This window comes from Chlamydotis macqueenii, chromosome 3, assembly GCF_036417535.1.
Source record: "Chlamydotis macqueenii isolate bChlMac1 chromosome 3, bChlMac1.mat, whole genome shotgun sequence".
NCBI lineage: Eukaryota > Metazoa > Chordata > Aves > Otidiformes > Otididae > Chlamydotis > Chlamydotis macqueenii.
The window spans coordinates 57,683,601-57,702,289 of record NC_141558.1 but is presented as its reverse complement, the minus strand read 5'-3'; the positions used below and the strand labels follow the sequence as shown (position 1 = coordinate 57,702,289).

The 18,689-nt window shown below is 41.7% G+C and overlaps 1 protein-coding gene across 4 annotated transcripts in view; it reads right to left on the bottom strand.

The window, feature by feature from the left end:
• Window positions 1-18,689, bottom strand: part of NCOA7 (nuclear receptor coactivator 7) — a 97,078-nt gene that overhangs the window by 33,769 nt on the left and 44,620 nt on the right. For all 4 annotated transcript variants that reach the window (XM_086744261.1, XM_086744260.1, XM_086744263.1 and 1 more), the window contains exon 3: window positions 17,689-17,942. In XM_086744261.1, coding sequence (XP_086600387.1) covers window positions 17,689-17,942 — 254 coding nt within the window. The remainder of the gene's footprint in view (window positions 1-17,688; window positions 17,943-18,689) is intronic.

Sequence of the window (18,689 nt, the reverse complement as noted above, 5' to 3'; positions counted from 1 at the left end):
GCGAAGGGCCTCCCTGGAGCAGGGTTCTTCCCACCAGGAGCACTGCAAGTAGACATTGTCCAGGGCAGTATCACTGCCACTCTTTTTGCTGGCACTTGAAAAAGGTGGACACAGGGCAGGAGACACAAGCCCTGCAGGGACAGTGTAGTGGGGATGAGCCCTCACCAAGAGCGCCAAGCTCCAGGCAGCTAAGCAGCTCCCATGTTTAAGGTGGCAAGACATGTGCTGCTGCATTCAAAGTTTCCTTTGTGAGGATCTGCTTGAAAAGTGAGAGGAGGAAAGGCCTAGTTTAAAAGGTCACTGAGGTTTAGGAAAAGGAGAAAAAAAAAAAACAAAACAACCCACAAATCAAAAAAACCCCCACCACTCATTTTCAGCGGGAGGTAGTTCATGCACTCCAACTGTCAAGAGGAAAATCTGACGCATTATTATAAAGAAAAAGTGAGATGTAGCCAACAGCCCAGTGCTTTAGCTCTAAATCTCAGCTAGAAAACAGTATGGCAGCAGTTGAAATATACTGAAACTAGAGTACTACTGAAGCAGTGTGTTGCTGGGCACCCAGAAAGGAGCACTGAAGGGAGACAACTAGAAGACTCTTTATATTGAACACTACAGTTTGAAGGGAAGCTTAAAGTAGAGGATGCGCAGTGCTGGGAGAACTTGCAGAGGATGTCCAGTAAAGGCCGAGGCGGAGGGTTCCTGGCATTCACTCTAGGTGGTGTCTGAAGGATTCAGATCAACCAATAACCTCGTATCAGACAGAAACCAGACAATCTTCTGCAGACAGAGACCAGTACTTACGAAACAGGTCATGATGATGTTTGCCAAACTGCAGCAAGCCTGTAGAGAAAGCCATTTTAGATGCACGTGCCTTGCTGACAGAGACTGCACAATCATTCCTCTGCTAACAGGGGATGCCAATGGGCAGAACAGCCTCTGCCTCCAGCTCCTGTGAAACTTATCCTGGGAAAAGGGAGATGACCGACTCCCAGGAAGCGCTCTCCCACCTTCTTCCAGGAGCAAAGCAGCCTATCTGCAACGTATTTGTAGTCATGGGGAAGAAGGAAGGAAAGAACATGAAGATAGGGGGTGGAGTTCCTTATAGCCAAAACCAGGCAAGACAAGGCTATTGTGAGAGATAACAGGCTTCAGACAGAGCAATGAATACAAGTGGAAAAATTAGGTAAGTCTTTGGGATCATGAACACGCGTTTCAGATCTGACACAAACCAGGCTTTGCTGCTAAATATACATTAGGAACAAGTTAAGATATTTATCAGCTGGACAGGAGAATAGCTCCCAGCTGCAATGACAGTATCTTTCTTTACCCTTAAGTAAATCAGTTACACACACTTTTCTTCTGTGCCGAGGAAAATGTCCTAGTGGTGCATATGTTTTGTATCTTAAGCCTCTCTGAGATAGACTGGGTGCATGAGCAAACATCATCTTCAGCTGTTTGAGGATCAAAAAAAGATCACATTCCCTTTTGGGTTTGAGGCAGAACTGTAATACACACAGAGACTGTTTTTACACAGCTGTTTAGATTTCAAGAAATAATTTTGTACATCCCTAGGGAATGCACAAGAATGCAATGTACAGAAATGTAACTATCCTGAGCATCTCTCCAAAGGAGAGAGTTGTTCGTGTTTCCAGATGTGAAAGAAAAACAGTTAAGAGAAAACAAACAATCTCATTTCTGCTAATCACATTTTTGGGGAACAGTTCATACAATTGTTTATAGAATCACAGAATAGTTTGAGTTGGAAGGAGCTTTTAAAAGTCATCTAGTCCAACCCCCCTGCAATGAGCAGGGACACCTCCAACCAGATCAGGTTGTTCAGAGCTCTGTCCAACCTGGCCTTAAGTGTTTCTAGGGATGGGGCACCTAACACCATTCTGCACTTTTAAACCAAGTCCCCATGATGCAACTGGAATGCTTCAGTTAGCAATGTTCCTCCAGACAACGAAGATGTCCTTACATGAGGATGAAGTACATATTGAGACAGAGTAAAAAGCTCATTTAACCGTATTATTGAACCATACATGGCTTTGCTAATGGAGGAGATGTAACTGATGTCGAGATACAAATCCCTGCTTCATTTTGGGTAAGAATCGCTAAGTGCGTGGGCGAAGTTTTCCAAGAGCAACTTAGGGCTCTGACGTAACTGCATCCCTCTTCAAGATCTTATACTGGGATCCATCCCACTACTGCCAGTACGGTGCCAGTGCCACCAACAGGTGCCCAGAACCTGGAGAAGGATTGTAGGTAAGTAGGAGAGTGCCCAAAGTGCAGCTCAAAGAAACTCCAGCCGCTTCAGCCAGCAAGTTGGTTTCATTGGTGGCCCAGCTTAAGTGCCTCTACGCTAATGCACACAGCATGGGGAACAAACAAGAGTTAGAGATGTGTGCACGCCTGCAGGGCTATGATCTTGTTGGCATCACAGAGACATGGTCAGCTGACTCCTACAACTGAGGAGTTAGAGTGGAGTAATACAGGCTCTTTAAGAAGGACAGGCAGGGGGAGATGAGGAAGGGGTATCGCCCTCTACGTCAACGACCAGCTGAAGTGTATGGAGCTCTGCGTGGGGATGGATGAGCTTACGGGTCAGGATTAAAGGGAGGGCAGGTACAGGGGACATTATAGCAAGTTTTTGCTACAGACCGCCTGATCAGGAGGACCGAGCAGATGAGGCCCTCTGCAGACAGACAGGAACAGCCTCACAGTCACAAGCTCTGGTCCTCATGGGGGACTTTGACCACCTCGACATCTGTTGGAGGGACAACAATCCTTTAAAATGTAGCTTACTTGAAAAATGTAGCTTTTTTAAATCGTAGCTTACTTTTAAATCATAGCTTACTGTGGTGGTTTAGCCCGGATCACCACAGAGTTTCTTATTCACCCTCCCCCTACCCAGTGGGACGGGGGAGAGAAATTGGGAAGAAAGGAAAACTCGTGGGTTGAGATAAAAACAGTTTACTAAAAATACTAAAAACTACAAAGCTAACAGGATGTAAGGATATTAATATATACAAAATATACAAAATGAACAATGTACGATTTCTCACCACCCGATGTCCGAATGACCGACGCAGCCCGTCCTGAGCAGCGATCACAGGAACAACACCGAGCAGCAAGCAAAGGGGGGGGAGAGCAAGCTAGCAAGGTAGAGGGAACGATGCCAGCAAGCAAGAGAGAAGAAAAGGATGCCAAGGGTGCCCAAATGGATACCCAACAAGAATGCCCAAACAGAATGCCCGAAAAGGAAAGGATGCCCCCTCCCATGGGCAACCCCCACTTATATACTGAGCATGACGTTTATGGCATGGAATACTCTCTTTGGCCAGTTTGGATCAATTATTCTGTCTGTCTTTCGCCCAGCTTCCTGCATCTGCACGTTAACGAGACCTTAACTAGACTTGGAAAGCCAGACAGTGTCCTTGGTCTCATTAACAACAACTCGTATCATCAGAATGTTTTTATCAACATTCTTCACACACGAAATCCAAAACACACCGGCTACTGAGAAGAAAATTAACTCCATCCCTGCTGAAACCAGGACACTTACTTAAGACAGAAGGAAAGTGGTTGTGTAATGCCGTCCGATTATACAAAGATATCCAGGACTGAAATTTCAAAAGATTTATAAAGTTAGACCACAGAGAAGTGTACCACTTTTGTGCTCTGGATTCCTTCAATCTCACATTACTTAGCAGTGACGGTGACCCCCTTCTCCAAGGCAGACAGAGAGGTATGGTTTCACAAGCCAAATTAATGACTCCTAAGAAGAGGCGAGCTGTTCTCTTCTTGCATCTCTTTCTACCTTGGGCTCTGGCTCTCATCTGATGCCATAGAGAGACAACTGATTAAAACAATCAGTTATCTCAAGTATTTTCTCTGCTGCTCTACTAAATTGACTCATCTTACCTTGTGATCAGATGAATGCCAGTGCCAGTTCAGAGGGAGGGGGAAAAACGCAGTTCAGAGCAGGGGGAGGAAGCACAAGACCTCTCTGTTCAGCAGCAGCAGCAAGCTGTTAATTCACATTGTGGAACATCAAGCTCTTCGTAACACTCAGCTGTACTTTGAAACTATTGCCTAAGCAAACTACAGCCACCAGGCATATAGATGCAGTCTAAATCTAGCCTAGGACACTAAGGACGAAATTTTAAAAAGAAAACCATTTTACACATATGAAACTTGCTTATGACACTGGAAGATTGTGAGGGACAATCAGAAAGATTAAGAAGGCATAAAATCAGTAAGTTTTAGCAACAAATAAGATGGTTGGCAAGAGAGCAGTAAGAAGGAGTAACATGTAAAAAGGAAGGAAGCTCTCATTAATTTTAAAATGGAGCTTGATCTGTTTAGTCTCTATAAGGAATTACACAACAATTACTATCTCTAAGGAATTATATGACTGTTACTATAGCAGAGAAAACCAAGACACAAGCAGCTTCTCTTCAACATGAATCACATTCATATGTGAGCTTTCAGCCTGAGCAACATTATTTCAAAATGCAACAGTGTACAATTTGGATCTATCCATACTGGTGTATAAAAACAAGTTTTCAGTTCCTTACTTCTGGGGAGCTTAATTTTTTGGATTATGCTTTAAAACAGCACACGGTTTCCTAACTTTAGTTTCTGCTCATCCTATGCGAATTTCTTGACTCTCACCCCATCCCAATCTGCCTAATGCTACCAAGGCAAGGTGGCATTTAACCAAGGTTGGTGTCAGCACTGAAGATGAGGAGGGACAGGGCAGAGGGAGAATAAAGGGAAAGGGATGAGGAAGAAGAAGCCTCCTTTGGGCATCCACCTGCCCTGACGTGGGGTCCTCCATGGGCTACAGGTGGATCTCTGCTCCTCCATGGGCCTCCATGGGCCTCCATGGGCTGTAGGGGCACAGCCTGCTTCTCCAGCTGCCGAGGAATTTTGTCAGGAGTGGGGTTTTACTCCTTCCCCTCTTTCTTCACTGACCTTGGTGTCAGTAGGTTTGTTCCTCTCACATATTCTCACTCCTCTCTCCCCACTGCCACACCGGGCTGGGCTCAACACAGACCTGTGCAGGACACTGGGAGCAAGGCCCACACCTCCCTTCTCTCCCCAACCTGCTGCCTTGTTTCCCCTTCTTAACTTTGTTATCACAGAGGTTTTACCACCATCGCTGATGGGCTCAGGTCTGCTCTGGAGCTGGCTGGCACCAGCCTCACTAGATAGAGGGAAAGCTTCTAGCAGCTTCTAACAGAAGCCACCCCTGTATGCCCTACACCATCAAAACTTTGCCATGCAAACCAAACACAAGGAGTGTCTGAAAAAAGTAGCCTCATCAGAGCTGAAGTGGCTGGGTGGTAGAGTCAGGTCCTAACTCTGTTCTTTCCTTTAGAAAAGGACAATTAATTGTTTTCTCTCTTCATTATCAGTCCCATGTCAGATATAAGTTATCACAATTCCTTTTCTGAAGGTTGTCTTCAGTTCCCATTGATGCTGTCTAGATACAAAGACATGCGTGATAATTTTAGCCTTCTATTCCACAGCCAAGTGTCCTTCTGCACAATCCTATGTATAGACAAAGCAGTGGTGAAACAAAAAAAGATCTTGTTACACAAAGCTCGAAGTGTGACATCCAAAAGGAAATCCACAGAAAGTTTCAGATGGGAAAATATTTGCAAGTGCTCTCCTGCATTTTGCTTACATGACCTAACTAAGCTGGTGGAAAGTACTTGTAACCATGTATTTATTCTGGTTCTGGATAGTCACAGTGAAATACTGACATCCCTGTAACAACAGGAAGTGATCATCATTTCCGTGACAGGAGCTTGTTCCCACATGCTCTGGATAACTACTTCTGTGGTGTCATCAAAACTGTAAACTCTTTCTGACTTACTTTTCATTTACCACTAATAACTGTCCTTTCCTTGCTGTTACTTCACCAACCTTCAACAGCAGCCCATGTAAGATGGACTTCGGAGCACATTGTTCACCTCAGCTATCCACAAGACAGACCAAAGTCCTACTTCACATCAACACCACCTCAGATTAACCGTAGTCAGCAGCCAAACACCGCATCTCCAGCTAAGTGCTTTATCCTCCTTGAGAGCAAAAGTTTGTGAACCACATTTATCAGCCACATGGCCTGCCAGCAATGGATGTCTACCACTTAAGGGCAGATCAAATAGCGACTATCCATGAGGTCTACAAGTATCAGGGAAGTGATTACACAGTGTGCAGGTATATATGCTATCTTCAGTCTAAGAAGTACAAATAATAGTCAAAGCAAAGATACAGTAATAGAAACTTCAGCATGACCTTCTACCAACTTGCTGGGTACACTGGGTATGTACACAACAAGAACCCCAAAACTGCATCATTATATCCTCCAGACTGTTTGGCAGCAGTATGGTCTCATTCCCCACTAGCATGACTAGCACTATGCAAATACAAAATATTAAGTCAACCTTCCACAGAAATACCAATTTGCATAAGACAATTCACAGACCCAGCATCCAGAAATCTTCTCCCCATCCAGAGTTCAGCTTTACTCATATAAAAGAAATGTGCAGACCCAAGATTAGAAGCTGTTCATACCATCTATCATCACTTCTTTAGTTTCCAGCTCAAGACCATTCACTCTACCCCAAGATCCCTGTGTTTCACAGTCTACCTCTAAAATATCCTGCTCTCTGTATATCTGTGTAGGAAGAAAGGTCCTCTTGGGTGCACTGATAAAGCCAGGTAGAGCTGCAGGACAAAATTAATTTGGTGCTTTGCCAGATTTATCAGCCAGTGGGATGTTAGCTGTCTTACCACATTGCAACAGCAACCACAGACTTAAAAATCTACACTCCAAAAACCAGCAAGGTGAATTACATGAAAAAAAAAAATATAACTGATTACTTTCCCTGGTTTTCTGTAAAATCAGGGGGGAAAAACTCTACATTTTCAGTTTGATAAAATTAGTAATAAAGTGTGTGGTAAGTGCTCCCTTGGGTAGTATTTTCCTCCATTACTCACTGCCTGTGAAAGTTTTTCTGGGTAAGTTGGTCATCTGTAGATGTATACTCCATGCATATGTTTGTGCTATCAACTCATAAACCAGATCAAACCACACAGCACAGTTGGTGTACGTCAGTCTTTGAACGCATTACAGAAATATACTGTGTTACCGGGAACTGGAAGAAGAAAGCCACACATATCCTTAGATCAGATAGAGAAGGTTGCTCTTATTTTCTGTCACTTGCCCCGATGAGCTTTTCAGACACTTTGTATCTGTGTGGTCAGGAACCCAATTCTTATGCAAATCCTACATCCTGTTTTCAGTTACTGAAGAAAATCCAGGTACATGAAGTAAGCTTTCACACTGCCTTTCTCAGGTCTCTGTTGGATGGAGTTCATTCAGGTCAAGTTAAGATACAAAATGGTGGGAATGAAAATAAAGTAAAGACTTCCATTTGGAAACATTAAAAATGCCCAACATATAATTTAAACTGCACATTGTTTGGGAGTTTGGAGGTTTTGGGTTTTTTTTTTTTTGTTGTTTTTATGTTTGTTTGTTTTGGGGTGGTTTTTTTGGTTTTTTTTTTTGTTGTTGTTTTTTTGGGTTTTTTTTAGAAAAAACACCAGATACACTTTTCAGCCTCAGTAGTGCTTAAAAATCAACCCTTTCACACATCTAACCTTAATTTCTTCAACAAATTTATCCTGACAGTGACAAAGGCTTAATGCAAATGACTGTACAGCTCTCCCTGAAAACATGCCCAACATCAGCCCGTACGGAGCCATATGGGATCTGGACACAGATCCATGAGCAGCTTAAACCAACCTACGATGAAGCTGTTGCCAAAAGGGTCAAATCCATTGGCCTTCTTCCTCCATGTGTTCCCGCCACCAGCCCTGCACTCACAAGGGTCACTAGATGCCAGGCTAGGGAAAGCGCCTGGCTCTCTGGGCTGGTGACAGCTGAAGGCCAGCACTGGGACCACTCAGCTGGGCTCAGGAGGAAGACAGGCAGTACATCCATTTTTTAGCAGCAGCATAGACAACTTAGATTGCCTGAAACTGCTTACGAAAGCGCAGCTTGGGATGGATATGGTGACAATCAGAGCTAGTTCCAGGTTTCTTATACAAAGGCAGAGGTAAAAAGGGTTGATGATTATTTCAAGAGATGAGGGGATGCAGAAAAAGAAGGTTCAGCGATTTTTCACTCACTTTGGGTGTAGGTAGGCTCAGGAGCATTTTGTGGAAGAGAAATGTGTGGAAGAGAAGCTGCCTCCTGGTCTTTCTGTGGTCTGCCTGACAGCATTGCTTGTGAACCCTGTTCATTTAAGTGTCACTACCTAAATGCATCTATCACAACACTACCACCATAAAATTTCTGACTATCCACTACAGCAGGGACTCAGATACAACACAGAGTGAGAAAAATCAGCCTGTCAACAGAGCAGGGCTGAGGGAACATATACTTAGACATCACAAAAGAAGATATGCACATTTCAGAAAACTGTTAACACTACATATGCTGTTTTCCTTCATTCACTTTGCTTCTTGAACACACAGCAGCTTGCCTGGGAAGGCTATGCCATGTAAATTGACCAGGACAACATCTCTTCAAAACACGTGCTGTACTGCTTTGTCTACTGGTTGGTGACTACAAGGTCTTAAGTCAAAAATACACATAAAAATCACAAAGACTTTAAAGATACAGGACACATGCCCTATTTTCCTGCACAGAGATGACATCAACATCTGATGTGTTACTGACTGCCAGCACTTCATCATTCAGCACTTTAGGAGCCATAGAAAAGAGCAACTCAGCTGATACATGCCACTGACCCCAAGTGCAACCTGACGAGTCACATCACAGACATCACGACAGACTGATGAGACACGAGAAAGAGTCACTGTGGAAAGCTAGGAGCGAGAGTGTTACAAAATAAAAAAGATCTGGCTTAACTTAGTATTGTTATTCTTTAAATGGAAGTGAAAGGAGTTCTGCTTTTTAGAGCATTTTAGAAGTTAACTTCCAGTAGTGTATTTCAGGCACAATAAGGGAACTTGTTGAAGACAATAAATGTAAAGTCTGCCTCGAGAATACCAGGCTTGAGTTTATGCAGACTCCCTGAGAGTGATTCCCTCATGCCTCTGCTTGGATACTAAAAGATTTGCAGTATGATTTCAAATGCACTCTCTCATGCTCCTTAGGAACTTGGCTCATGAATATTCCTGCCTTAAAGACATAAAAATCTGGGCAGGGGAAAGAGACTATGGCACCAGTATACCTGGGCACTGCGGAGGACTGCTCCACATGCACCAGCGGGATGGGAAACAGGCAAAGGATCCAGCCTGCCTAGTTTAAAGGCCTCCCAGGAAACATTGAAGAGAAAAACCTGTAAGACAATCTAGTCTTTTCCCACAGGACAAGATGTGCTACCAAAATCACCTCCAAGGAGCTGCATCCCCTGCAGGCATTCAGGGTGACTTCACAGAGCACCCACACTTAACAAGCACAAGACCTAACAGGCAGCTGGCATGACCTGGGGAAGTTCATGCTACCCCAAACATGATGAGCCAGTGGATCCTGGTAGTGAAGGACTCACTAACCACAGACATATTTCCCTTCACTATCGCCGGCAGAAATATGACAACTCACCTCATTAATTCTCCTGACACGCTTCCCTTTCCCCTCCTGCACACATACACCTGCCACAGCCTCACCTATGCAATGCGACCATTTGCTCCACAGGTTCCTCCCTTCCTCCAGGGGCCACTTTTCAGAGCAGTTAAGTGCATTTGTATTTAAATATAATTAAGAGTGTAAGTGCTCACTCTTCCTGAAAATTCAGGCCCTGGGAAAACAGACAGCCCTTGGGAACACATCTAGTTCTTTCAGTAGTGAGATCGGTTCTACCTGATCAAACATCAGTTGTGTCATTCCCCCATCCGACCTTCGCAGAATAGATCACAAGACATCACTATTTTAAATCTTACCTTCAGTAACTGCTATAGTAGAACATAACTTTTAGAAAATATCAGATCTTGGTACTGATTCCCTGTGATAGAAATTCCACTGTAACTCTTTTAAATTTTCTCCCCTCACTAATTACTGCCACTGATTTCTACTCTCCACTTTTTTCTCTCCATCTCCTAGCCTGCTCAGCCTGACAAAACTCTTTGCTATGATATTTCAGTTACTTACACATGTAATTTAGGATAAGGCTCTGGCGTTTTTTTTCCCCTCAAGAACAGTTACAACTCCTTCTTATCCCCAAACATTTGCTTCCTCCCTGAGCTGTGCTAAACAGGGCTCAGTAAATCAAGTCAGAGAATCTGAGTTAAGAGCAAAAACATCCCCTGTCCCAGCATCCTGGGTCCTGGAGGTTCAGAGAAGGCTAACAAGGACAAGCAAATCCATGAAACAGCTTACACGTAAGGAATGACAAAGTTCTTCAGTCTGGAGAGGAAATTATGGAAGAGGGGTATTTTACAGAGAGAAGATTTAAAAAAAAAAAATAAAATCACAGGAGGCTTGGAGAAGGTGAGTAGGGATCAACTGTTCAGTTTCTTCTACAAGAACCAGTGGCCACCAAACAAAGCCAGCAGGAGCAAGACTGCTCTTCGTGCAACTGGTAGCTAACCTGTGCACTCTTTACCAAAAGATATAGCAGAAACCTGCACAGGCCCAGGGAGAGACACGATAAGCACATGGAAGAACAACCCCTAAATGTACAAACTACAAGCAGCTCAGAAGACCCCCGGCAGTTCAAAATTGTCAGAGGACAGGAGCACATTACTGCAGATAATTTTACAAAATTCACTGTGTTCTTAATCTCCCCCAGACACCCAGGTGCGGCCTTTGTGGGAGAACAAATGCTGCACTGAAGAGGCCCTGCTCTGAAACAGCATGGCCATTCCTATGGCCCCTCTAGCACTTCTTCGACCTAGAATCATGGATACCAGGCTGGGACATAGTGGTTCTGCAGTAGTGAGACTGTAATTTCCATTATTCTCTCGCATAAAACTTCCAAGTACCATTTTTTTTTTCCTCCAAAGTAATGTTCTGTAAGTTTACGTGCAGGTAAATATGCACATTAAGGACTCAAAGTAATTTTTCACAGTTAACAGGCCGCTCATCCTGGAAATCTTTGTTCTACAACCTACCTTTAAAACATGAAATTTGCCTCTGCTCAAATTGCCAATCAATTCATGCAACTCAGCATTGGTAACTTGCGCAGCTTGCAATTCTTACAACTTTGTGCAAATGTGATGGGTACCTTTTTCTTCCCCACCTATAAAAGTGTTAAATGACACACAGCAAGCAACTGATCCTGTCAGAGCTAAAAAAACTTGTTCAGTCATGCTACTGGAGGGAGATATTGTCCAAATTTAAAACTCACGATGTTCTGCAACATAAACTCAAGGGCCTCAAAAATACTAGTACATAACATCAGCAATAAAATTCTTGCAAATTAAATTGGCCTTGGTTGACAATTTGAAAATTAAAGGAATATAAAAATCTTCTATCAATCCTTTTTAAAGGCCTACTGAAGAAAAGACGCAACAGTGATCAGGAAGGTTCATCAATAAACTCTTAGGGCTCCTACTTGAAAAGCAGCTCTGCCAATTAAAAAAAAAAAAAAAAAATTACACCTATTAAGCTCATGGCTACCTTAACTTCTAACTGTTTGAGTGGACAGAATGACACCAAAGGATATAGACATTTCTGCCTGCCTGCTTGCTGCCCAGATGCACACCAGAAAATTACCAAAAATTCAACCTCTAGCATCACATAATGAGCTGACATTATTGTTAGTTTCTCTTTTGCTCTTAACACAGTTAAGAAATCTCTTTATGTTTATGTTACTGGACATATTTTTCATCTTCTGACCTTTATCTTCACATTTCATTTCCCTTGCTTCCCACTTGAAACATACAGCAGTTTACTATCAATGGCCAAGTTTACAATTTGGTTTTATACCCCTACACAGCTTCACTTCCATCTAACAGTAGACTTAAAAACAACTCAGTTTTCTCTCTTAAAAATAGATTTGGAGGCAACTTGTCATGCAGTGACAGGCAATACCTAAGGTTTACGTACAAAACACCAAGTTTCATTTATTTTTGTCTTTTACGTAGCTTAACAAAAACCAGAAGCTTATCCATCAAGATGAGAATTAGAAGAGGATTCCACACACAGGGAGCTCAAGTAGCATCAAGATGTTTCTATCCAAATTTTCAGGAGTTAACTGCTAACAGCATTATTTCTGGTACTTACTGCTCAGATCAAATTCACCAGCCTGCGGTAAAGGTATCCCCCTTCTGCATGCAACAGTTTCTAGTAAACACCAATTAACAACTCAGCTTGAATACAACCTGGTGGCCTTAACATCGATCCACTGGGATTTGTGATCATTTGTTCTTATTCCAAAACAAGTGATCTGAAACCAGCTGCCTTTCAGTCATTTGTCCACCTCATTCCTTCCACATAGTTTCAGCAACTGATGCTAATATAGCAGCTGCCTGAAGCTTCCCAACCAGCCACTGCCAACTACATCCAGTTTACATTTATATTTAAATTATTCTAAGCCCCTTGCTATTCTACACAGGCAATTACAACCAAATAAACCTATTCCTATGCTGCTTTAATTTTATTTGAGATCTTGATTTTGGAAGAAACAAATTACTTCCCTTTTCACCGTTCTTTACATCTACTCTTATTTTTGCTGTCTGAAGCCAATCCAAAACACAAAGGCTAAAGTAAGATCTCAGAACTTGAGAAAATTCAGATCTTGTTCTTCTTACTGTTGTATTCATCAACTTAACACAACACTGAATAGTCCAGTTTGTAAATCACTTGGGCTACTTAGAACACAAAGTACTTTGCTACACGAACAGGGCTGACTAAATCAAGCCCCAAGATAAGGCTTGATAACAGTTAGCTAATTACCAGCAAGAACTTTTATGAATTTTCATATTTTTTCAAAAAATAACCATACTAGGTAGTAGAAAAGACAAAACCAGGACTCATTAGCAGAAGGAAGTATCAATTTTCAACTCAACATATACTGAAAGACATAATAAGACATATACTGAGGCTTCTGAACTAAGCAGCCTAGTTGCAGAAGCAGGCCAACCAGGTTATCCCAAGAAGAAGGAGAGAGCATCATGGGCACCGGATGTAGCAGCCAGGGTGCCTGCACAACCATTGCACTGTGCCAGACAGACACATCCTTGGAAGTCTGAAAGAAGATTACTGCAGCAAAGGCAGAAGGGGTAAAAATACAAAGTTAAGAAGTCAATTGCCACATAAGATGCCACAAAAAATGAGGCAAAAATAAGCAGAAAGGAGTATTATTTCCATCTGTCCTCAGGGGAGGGGGGGGGGGGGAAGGTAGTAAGAAGCAGTATCTGAGCCTCTGTTGTTTTAAGACAAAAGGGCTGTATCTGCCCTTATCTTGAGATTTGGAGACTGAATGGTAACAAATACATTCCAGAATTAGAGTCATGGAAGAATAACACAAATGCTAAGAGAAAAGGAATCTATGAGGTTACACAGGAGAAACCTCCTGGCAGTGGGATGTGTCCAGCCATTTAGCAGTTTCTCAAGAGAAACGATCGCTACCTCATACCATTAGGTTATTTGTAACAGTGCCGCCACAGTGCTAAGCAGGTACACTGTACGGAGCAATCCTGGCTGGGGAGAGGGATGCTGGAAGATTCCTTTCTGGACCATGTAGGAGATGCAACTCCTCCTCCTCCTCAGCTCTGCGATGCCACCCGCCGGCTGCAGGCATGAACACAACACAGCACTTGGACACAAGGAGAGGAGCTCTTCACTCCATCCCCGGGCTTCTATCTTCTTCAAAAAATAAGAAAATTCTTTCAGTCACTCTCTCTTCTACAAAGCGTGGCAGGGAGCTCTACCACCTCCAGTCCCCCCTAGCCTTCAGAAACTGCAAGACACTCGCTCCTCTGGAGAAGAGGGATTTACTGAATCAACAAAATCCTTCTGACAGAGCATCAGCCCCTTGCATAAATCTATTAAAAGCCATGACATTCAAAGTGAAAGAGTAAGGATGTCACTGTCAGCGTTTACGAATTCATAAAGGCAAACACATTCACAATTGTCCTGGTTTTGGCAGGGATGGAGTTAATTTTCCTCTCAGTAGCTGGTGTGTTTTGGATTTGGTATGCTAAGAATGTCGATAAACACCCTGATGAGATGAGCTGTTGTTAATGAGACCAAGGACACTGTCTGGCTTTCCAAGTCTCGCTAATGTGCGGATGCAGGAAGCTGGGACAGATACAGCCAGAATAATTGACCCAGACTGGCCAGAGAGAGTATTCCATGCCATAAACCTCATGCCCAGTGTATCAATGGGGGTTGGCTGGGGCAGCAGGGGGCACCTCACGCTCTCTGCTCCCTCTCCCTCCTTTGCTTACTGCTCGGTTTTGTTTCTGTGACCGCTGCTCGGGACGGGCTGTATCTGTCACTGGGACACTGGCTGGTGAGAAATTGTGCATTCTGCATTTTGTATATTTTAGTATCCCTATATTTTGTTATTATTGTAATTTTCCTTTGCTATTCTAGTAAACTGTCTTCATCTCTACCCAGGAGTTTTCCTTTCTTCCCAATTCTCTCCCTCATCCCATTGGAGAGAGAGAGCGAGAAACTGTGTGATGACTCGGGCTAAACCACAACAACAAGCTTGGTGTGCAAGGAACAAATTATAGTGAGATGTGATGTTCCTTCCCCGTTTCTCTTAGAACAACAAATAAAGAAGGATTTATAGTCCTGTAAAATATGAAAGGGAGATTATTCATAGGACAGGGGTCTTCATTCTGTTAGACTGACAGACATGACTCTTCTAGCCTCAAAGCAGCTTATGACAGGACCTACATTAAGCCACAAAATAAAATGTGTATGCACCATTGTACTAACACACAGATGAGAACCTGCAAGAATGTTGCTACATCTAATGCATTTTTCTTTTTACTAGGAAAACTAAGCATTTTGGCAAACTGCAGAAAGCATTCAAAAAAATAATTTGTAACTCCCGTATCAGATTTTCTTAAAGTTCTAGATATTAAGTCAAAGCTGAGTAATTGTAAAAAAAAAAAAAAAAAAAAAAAAAAAACCAAAAAAACAACCATCAAATGAAACCTTCCAAAACTCTTGTGCAAACACTCAGAAAAATGGCTAACCAGAAGTTAAGAGAGAGAGACAATTTTAGCCAGAGAATCTCAGAAACACCAATAAAAGTACAACTCGGAGAGAAAAAATTACGTGGAATGAAAAAAAAAAAAAACAAAAACCTGAGGAATATGCATCAATAATGTTAAATAATGAAGGCAGATGTACATGCATGGATAATCCCTCTCAGCCAGTTTTATATGAAAGCCTATCAACAATTCAAAATAAAGTCTTTACGGATTTGGCAGTACCTTCCCACCACTGCAGCTAACACATCTTCCAGCAGGCAAGTGCTGAATGCACACTTTCTGGCAGAACACAGCTCAGCGAGACAGATGCTTTCATCTTCTGCCGCATGCAGGTGAGGGCTATTTAAATAAGCCCAGTCTGCACAGGTTGCTACAGGTACAGGGAGAGCTCCCCTAGGAAACTGCTCAGGGTGTTAGCGAAAAAAGCAGTTTTTGGGAGAGCTACAGTAACAAACAGCTCAGCAGGTAACCACTGCTAGGAATAGCTGCAGTGAACGAAGGCAGGCGTAACACATGCAGACTAATATTATGGCAACCAATGATTCCACTGAACTGACTTAATTTTGAGAGTTGCAGAGGGAACATGGAGCCATTGCACTTGTTTCACAATCAACTATTTTTCCATCTCTCTTCAAACTTTCACTTCCACAATTTTGATGCTCCAGTGGGTAAAAGTCTTTATTTAGGAACAACCAAAAGCAGGCGTTTAAATAACAAAGGAGTTTGTCTCTCTATGGATTTTGTCAGTCAGGTCTATGCTCAGCTTAACAGCACCATTAAATTCTTGTGCTTCTCAACAGAAAGTCTATTTCTGCAGAACCCAGAGGCTTCGCACACCTGCATGATGGCCAGTAGCATTTCAAGTCACACCTGCAACAATGCCAGTCCACATGAAACATGGGAATGCTTAAGGAAACAAACATTAGCAAAACCTGAGTTTGTATTAACTGTTGGATGACAAGCCAAAGACGACCCAGAGAATTTTATGCTCTCCTTCGCCAGCCCTGCAGCATTCTTCAGTGAAAGGCATGCCATCGTCCCCCTTCTCCCCCATCTCTCCACTGCAACTGCCAAAGCTTTTTTTCACGAAAATACTGAAACGCTAAAGAAATAAAATTCATCCGCCTCGAAAACACACACAAATTCCTTTAGGTACAAACCAATAATAAATTGCTGGTTTTAGCAGAAGCACTTTACTAGGAATGCAAGAGGAGTTAATATTTTGGGGTGTGTGTTTGTTTATAATTAGCATACTAACAAATCAGAAAGAGTTCACAGGTTCATTCATTAACAATTCTTCAGTTTTTCTGCTACAGGTTTTATTTTAAGAACAGTGTGGTCTGAACTTTGAACAAAAGAGAAGCAAGTTTTCTTTTAGTTCCTACATTATTGATCTCACCAGATTTAATCCTGCCAAAAATTACAGACCGATCAATAAATCGCTGTAAACTCTTGAGCTTGACTGGAAACATTACTCCCAGATTTATCTTCTTTTTGGTAGGGCCCACATTGACGGATAAAAGACAATGTCCAGGTGTGGTCTAGTCTGCATGCGTCAGTCAACATATAACATTTTTACTGCTGATTCATTTCCTTTTCCTAAGGAGGACTCCTCCTTAGGGGCCAGCCATTCATGCACACTGTGTGAGCAGGAAAGCTGCTTGCTTCTAGGGTATCTACAATTTTCTGTTGCCTGCATTCTCTTTAAAAAAAAACATTCCTTCTAAGATGGAACCAGAGTTCCCTTAATCTAAAAGATCATTCCTACAAAATACCAAAAGAAAATTTTGAAGATTTCATAAATCATATCTAAAATTACTTGAGTACCTAATGAATTACAATCCAGAACTGCAAACAGATGTGTATATGACTCATCTCACATATATTTATGTGCAAACTGATTTTTTTCCTGAATTACTTGCAAGAATAAATGTAAAAAAGATATTTATGACTAACTGAGGTACTGCACAGTTGGTGGGGACAGACACAAGCTTGCCAGCACACAAGCCCTTTGACATCTTGTTTAAAAATATGTAGTTAATTTACTTACTTGTTCACACTTCAACAAACAAAATGAATATGAATTAAGACTGAAGTCTTAAACAGTATACATCAATTCATGGAATAAATAACCCCACCAAAAACCCCTGAACTCCAATGCTATAAAACATGGAAGACAAATCTTAAAAAAAAAAAAAAAAAAAAAAATAAAATGCAATAATAAACTTAACTTTTGCCTACAACAACACTGAGTTTTAGAACTGAGAAATAAGAAATATTTTTAAGAACTGCAACATTAAAGTTAGAAGCAGATGATATGCAGAACCACATAATTTTATTTGTTTTTACAAGAAGGATACTCAAAGTCAATTATCGTTTTAAGGAAGGCTTATAGAATATGAGAAAAGTACATTAACAAGCTATCAAAATAAATATATTTCAAAATACTACAGCATTAACATAACTCACCAGTACTATAGTATCTTTTAAGTTCTGTGCGTCTGATGTCTTTCAGTTGATTGTATTTTTTCTTTTTCTTTTCTTTGTCTGGAGCAGTTTCCTTTTCCCCAGCAAATTTACAGTTGTCTTCAGAGGAACTGATTTGTTCCAAAATAACTTTACTTTCATCATCTTTCTCAGAAGGTGTTTTGGAAACAGAAGATCCAGAAGAACTGGCAGAGACAGTCTCAGTGTTTTGTTTGGCTTGCCTTTTCTTTTTCAAACTATGCATAAAGAAAAAACCCACAACATTAAGATGAGACAAGTTAACTCACTTGCTAACTTGATTTTTAAAAAATGAATTTAATATAAGAATTCCTTACAACTCAGTAAAAAACAGAAATTTTGCTTCAGTAACTTGGTAACTAAGATTATTCTGCAGCATGTTCTTCAATCATCATATCATCATCTCAAGGATATCTTCTCAAGAATAGCAAAAAAGGTAGTAAAGTTTTTACTGCTGTTTACTGAGGAGGAAGAACAGGGAAGAAAAAAAAAAAAACAGAAAACATTGAAAAGTTGTTTTGTTTTTAAACTACCATACATCTAAACACAGAAACAAGATACTGAATCATGTTTTCAAGATGACACTTAGGATAAATAAAACTTCAGGTCATAATGTATTATAATGCAACAGCTAACAAAACAATTTCACAGTCAACTGCTCCTGCTTTGAAAAGCTTCTTGTTTTGATATAAACTTGTTATTTCTTTCCATTTTGTCCAAGGTTATCTCCCAGCGGCCACCCATGCTACTCCACATCTGTTCTTGCACAATCCACACCACGTGGTACTCCAAGTGTCACCCAGCAGCTCCTTCCACAACGAGACCGATGTGGCCGCAAACTGCTTGTGTGGGAACATTTCCCAGCCGCTATAGCTCTTCTGAGAGAAATCTTAACAAGCTGCCTATAAATCTTCCAACTTATCACTATAGCAACAAGAGCATTTTCTTTTTAGAAGACTCCTTAA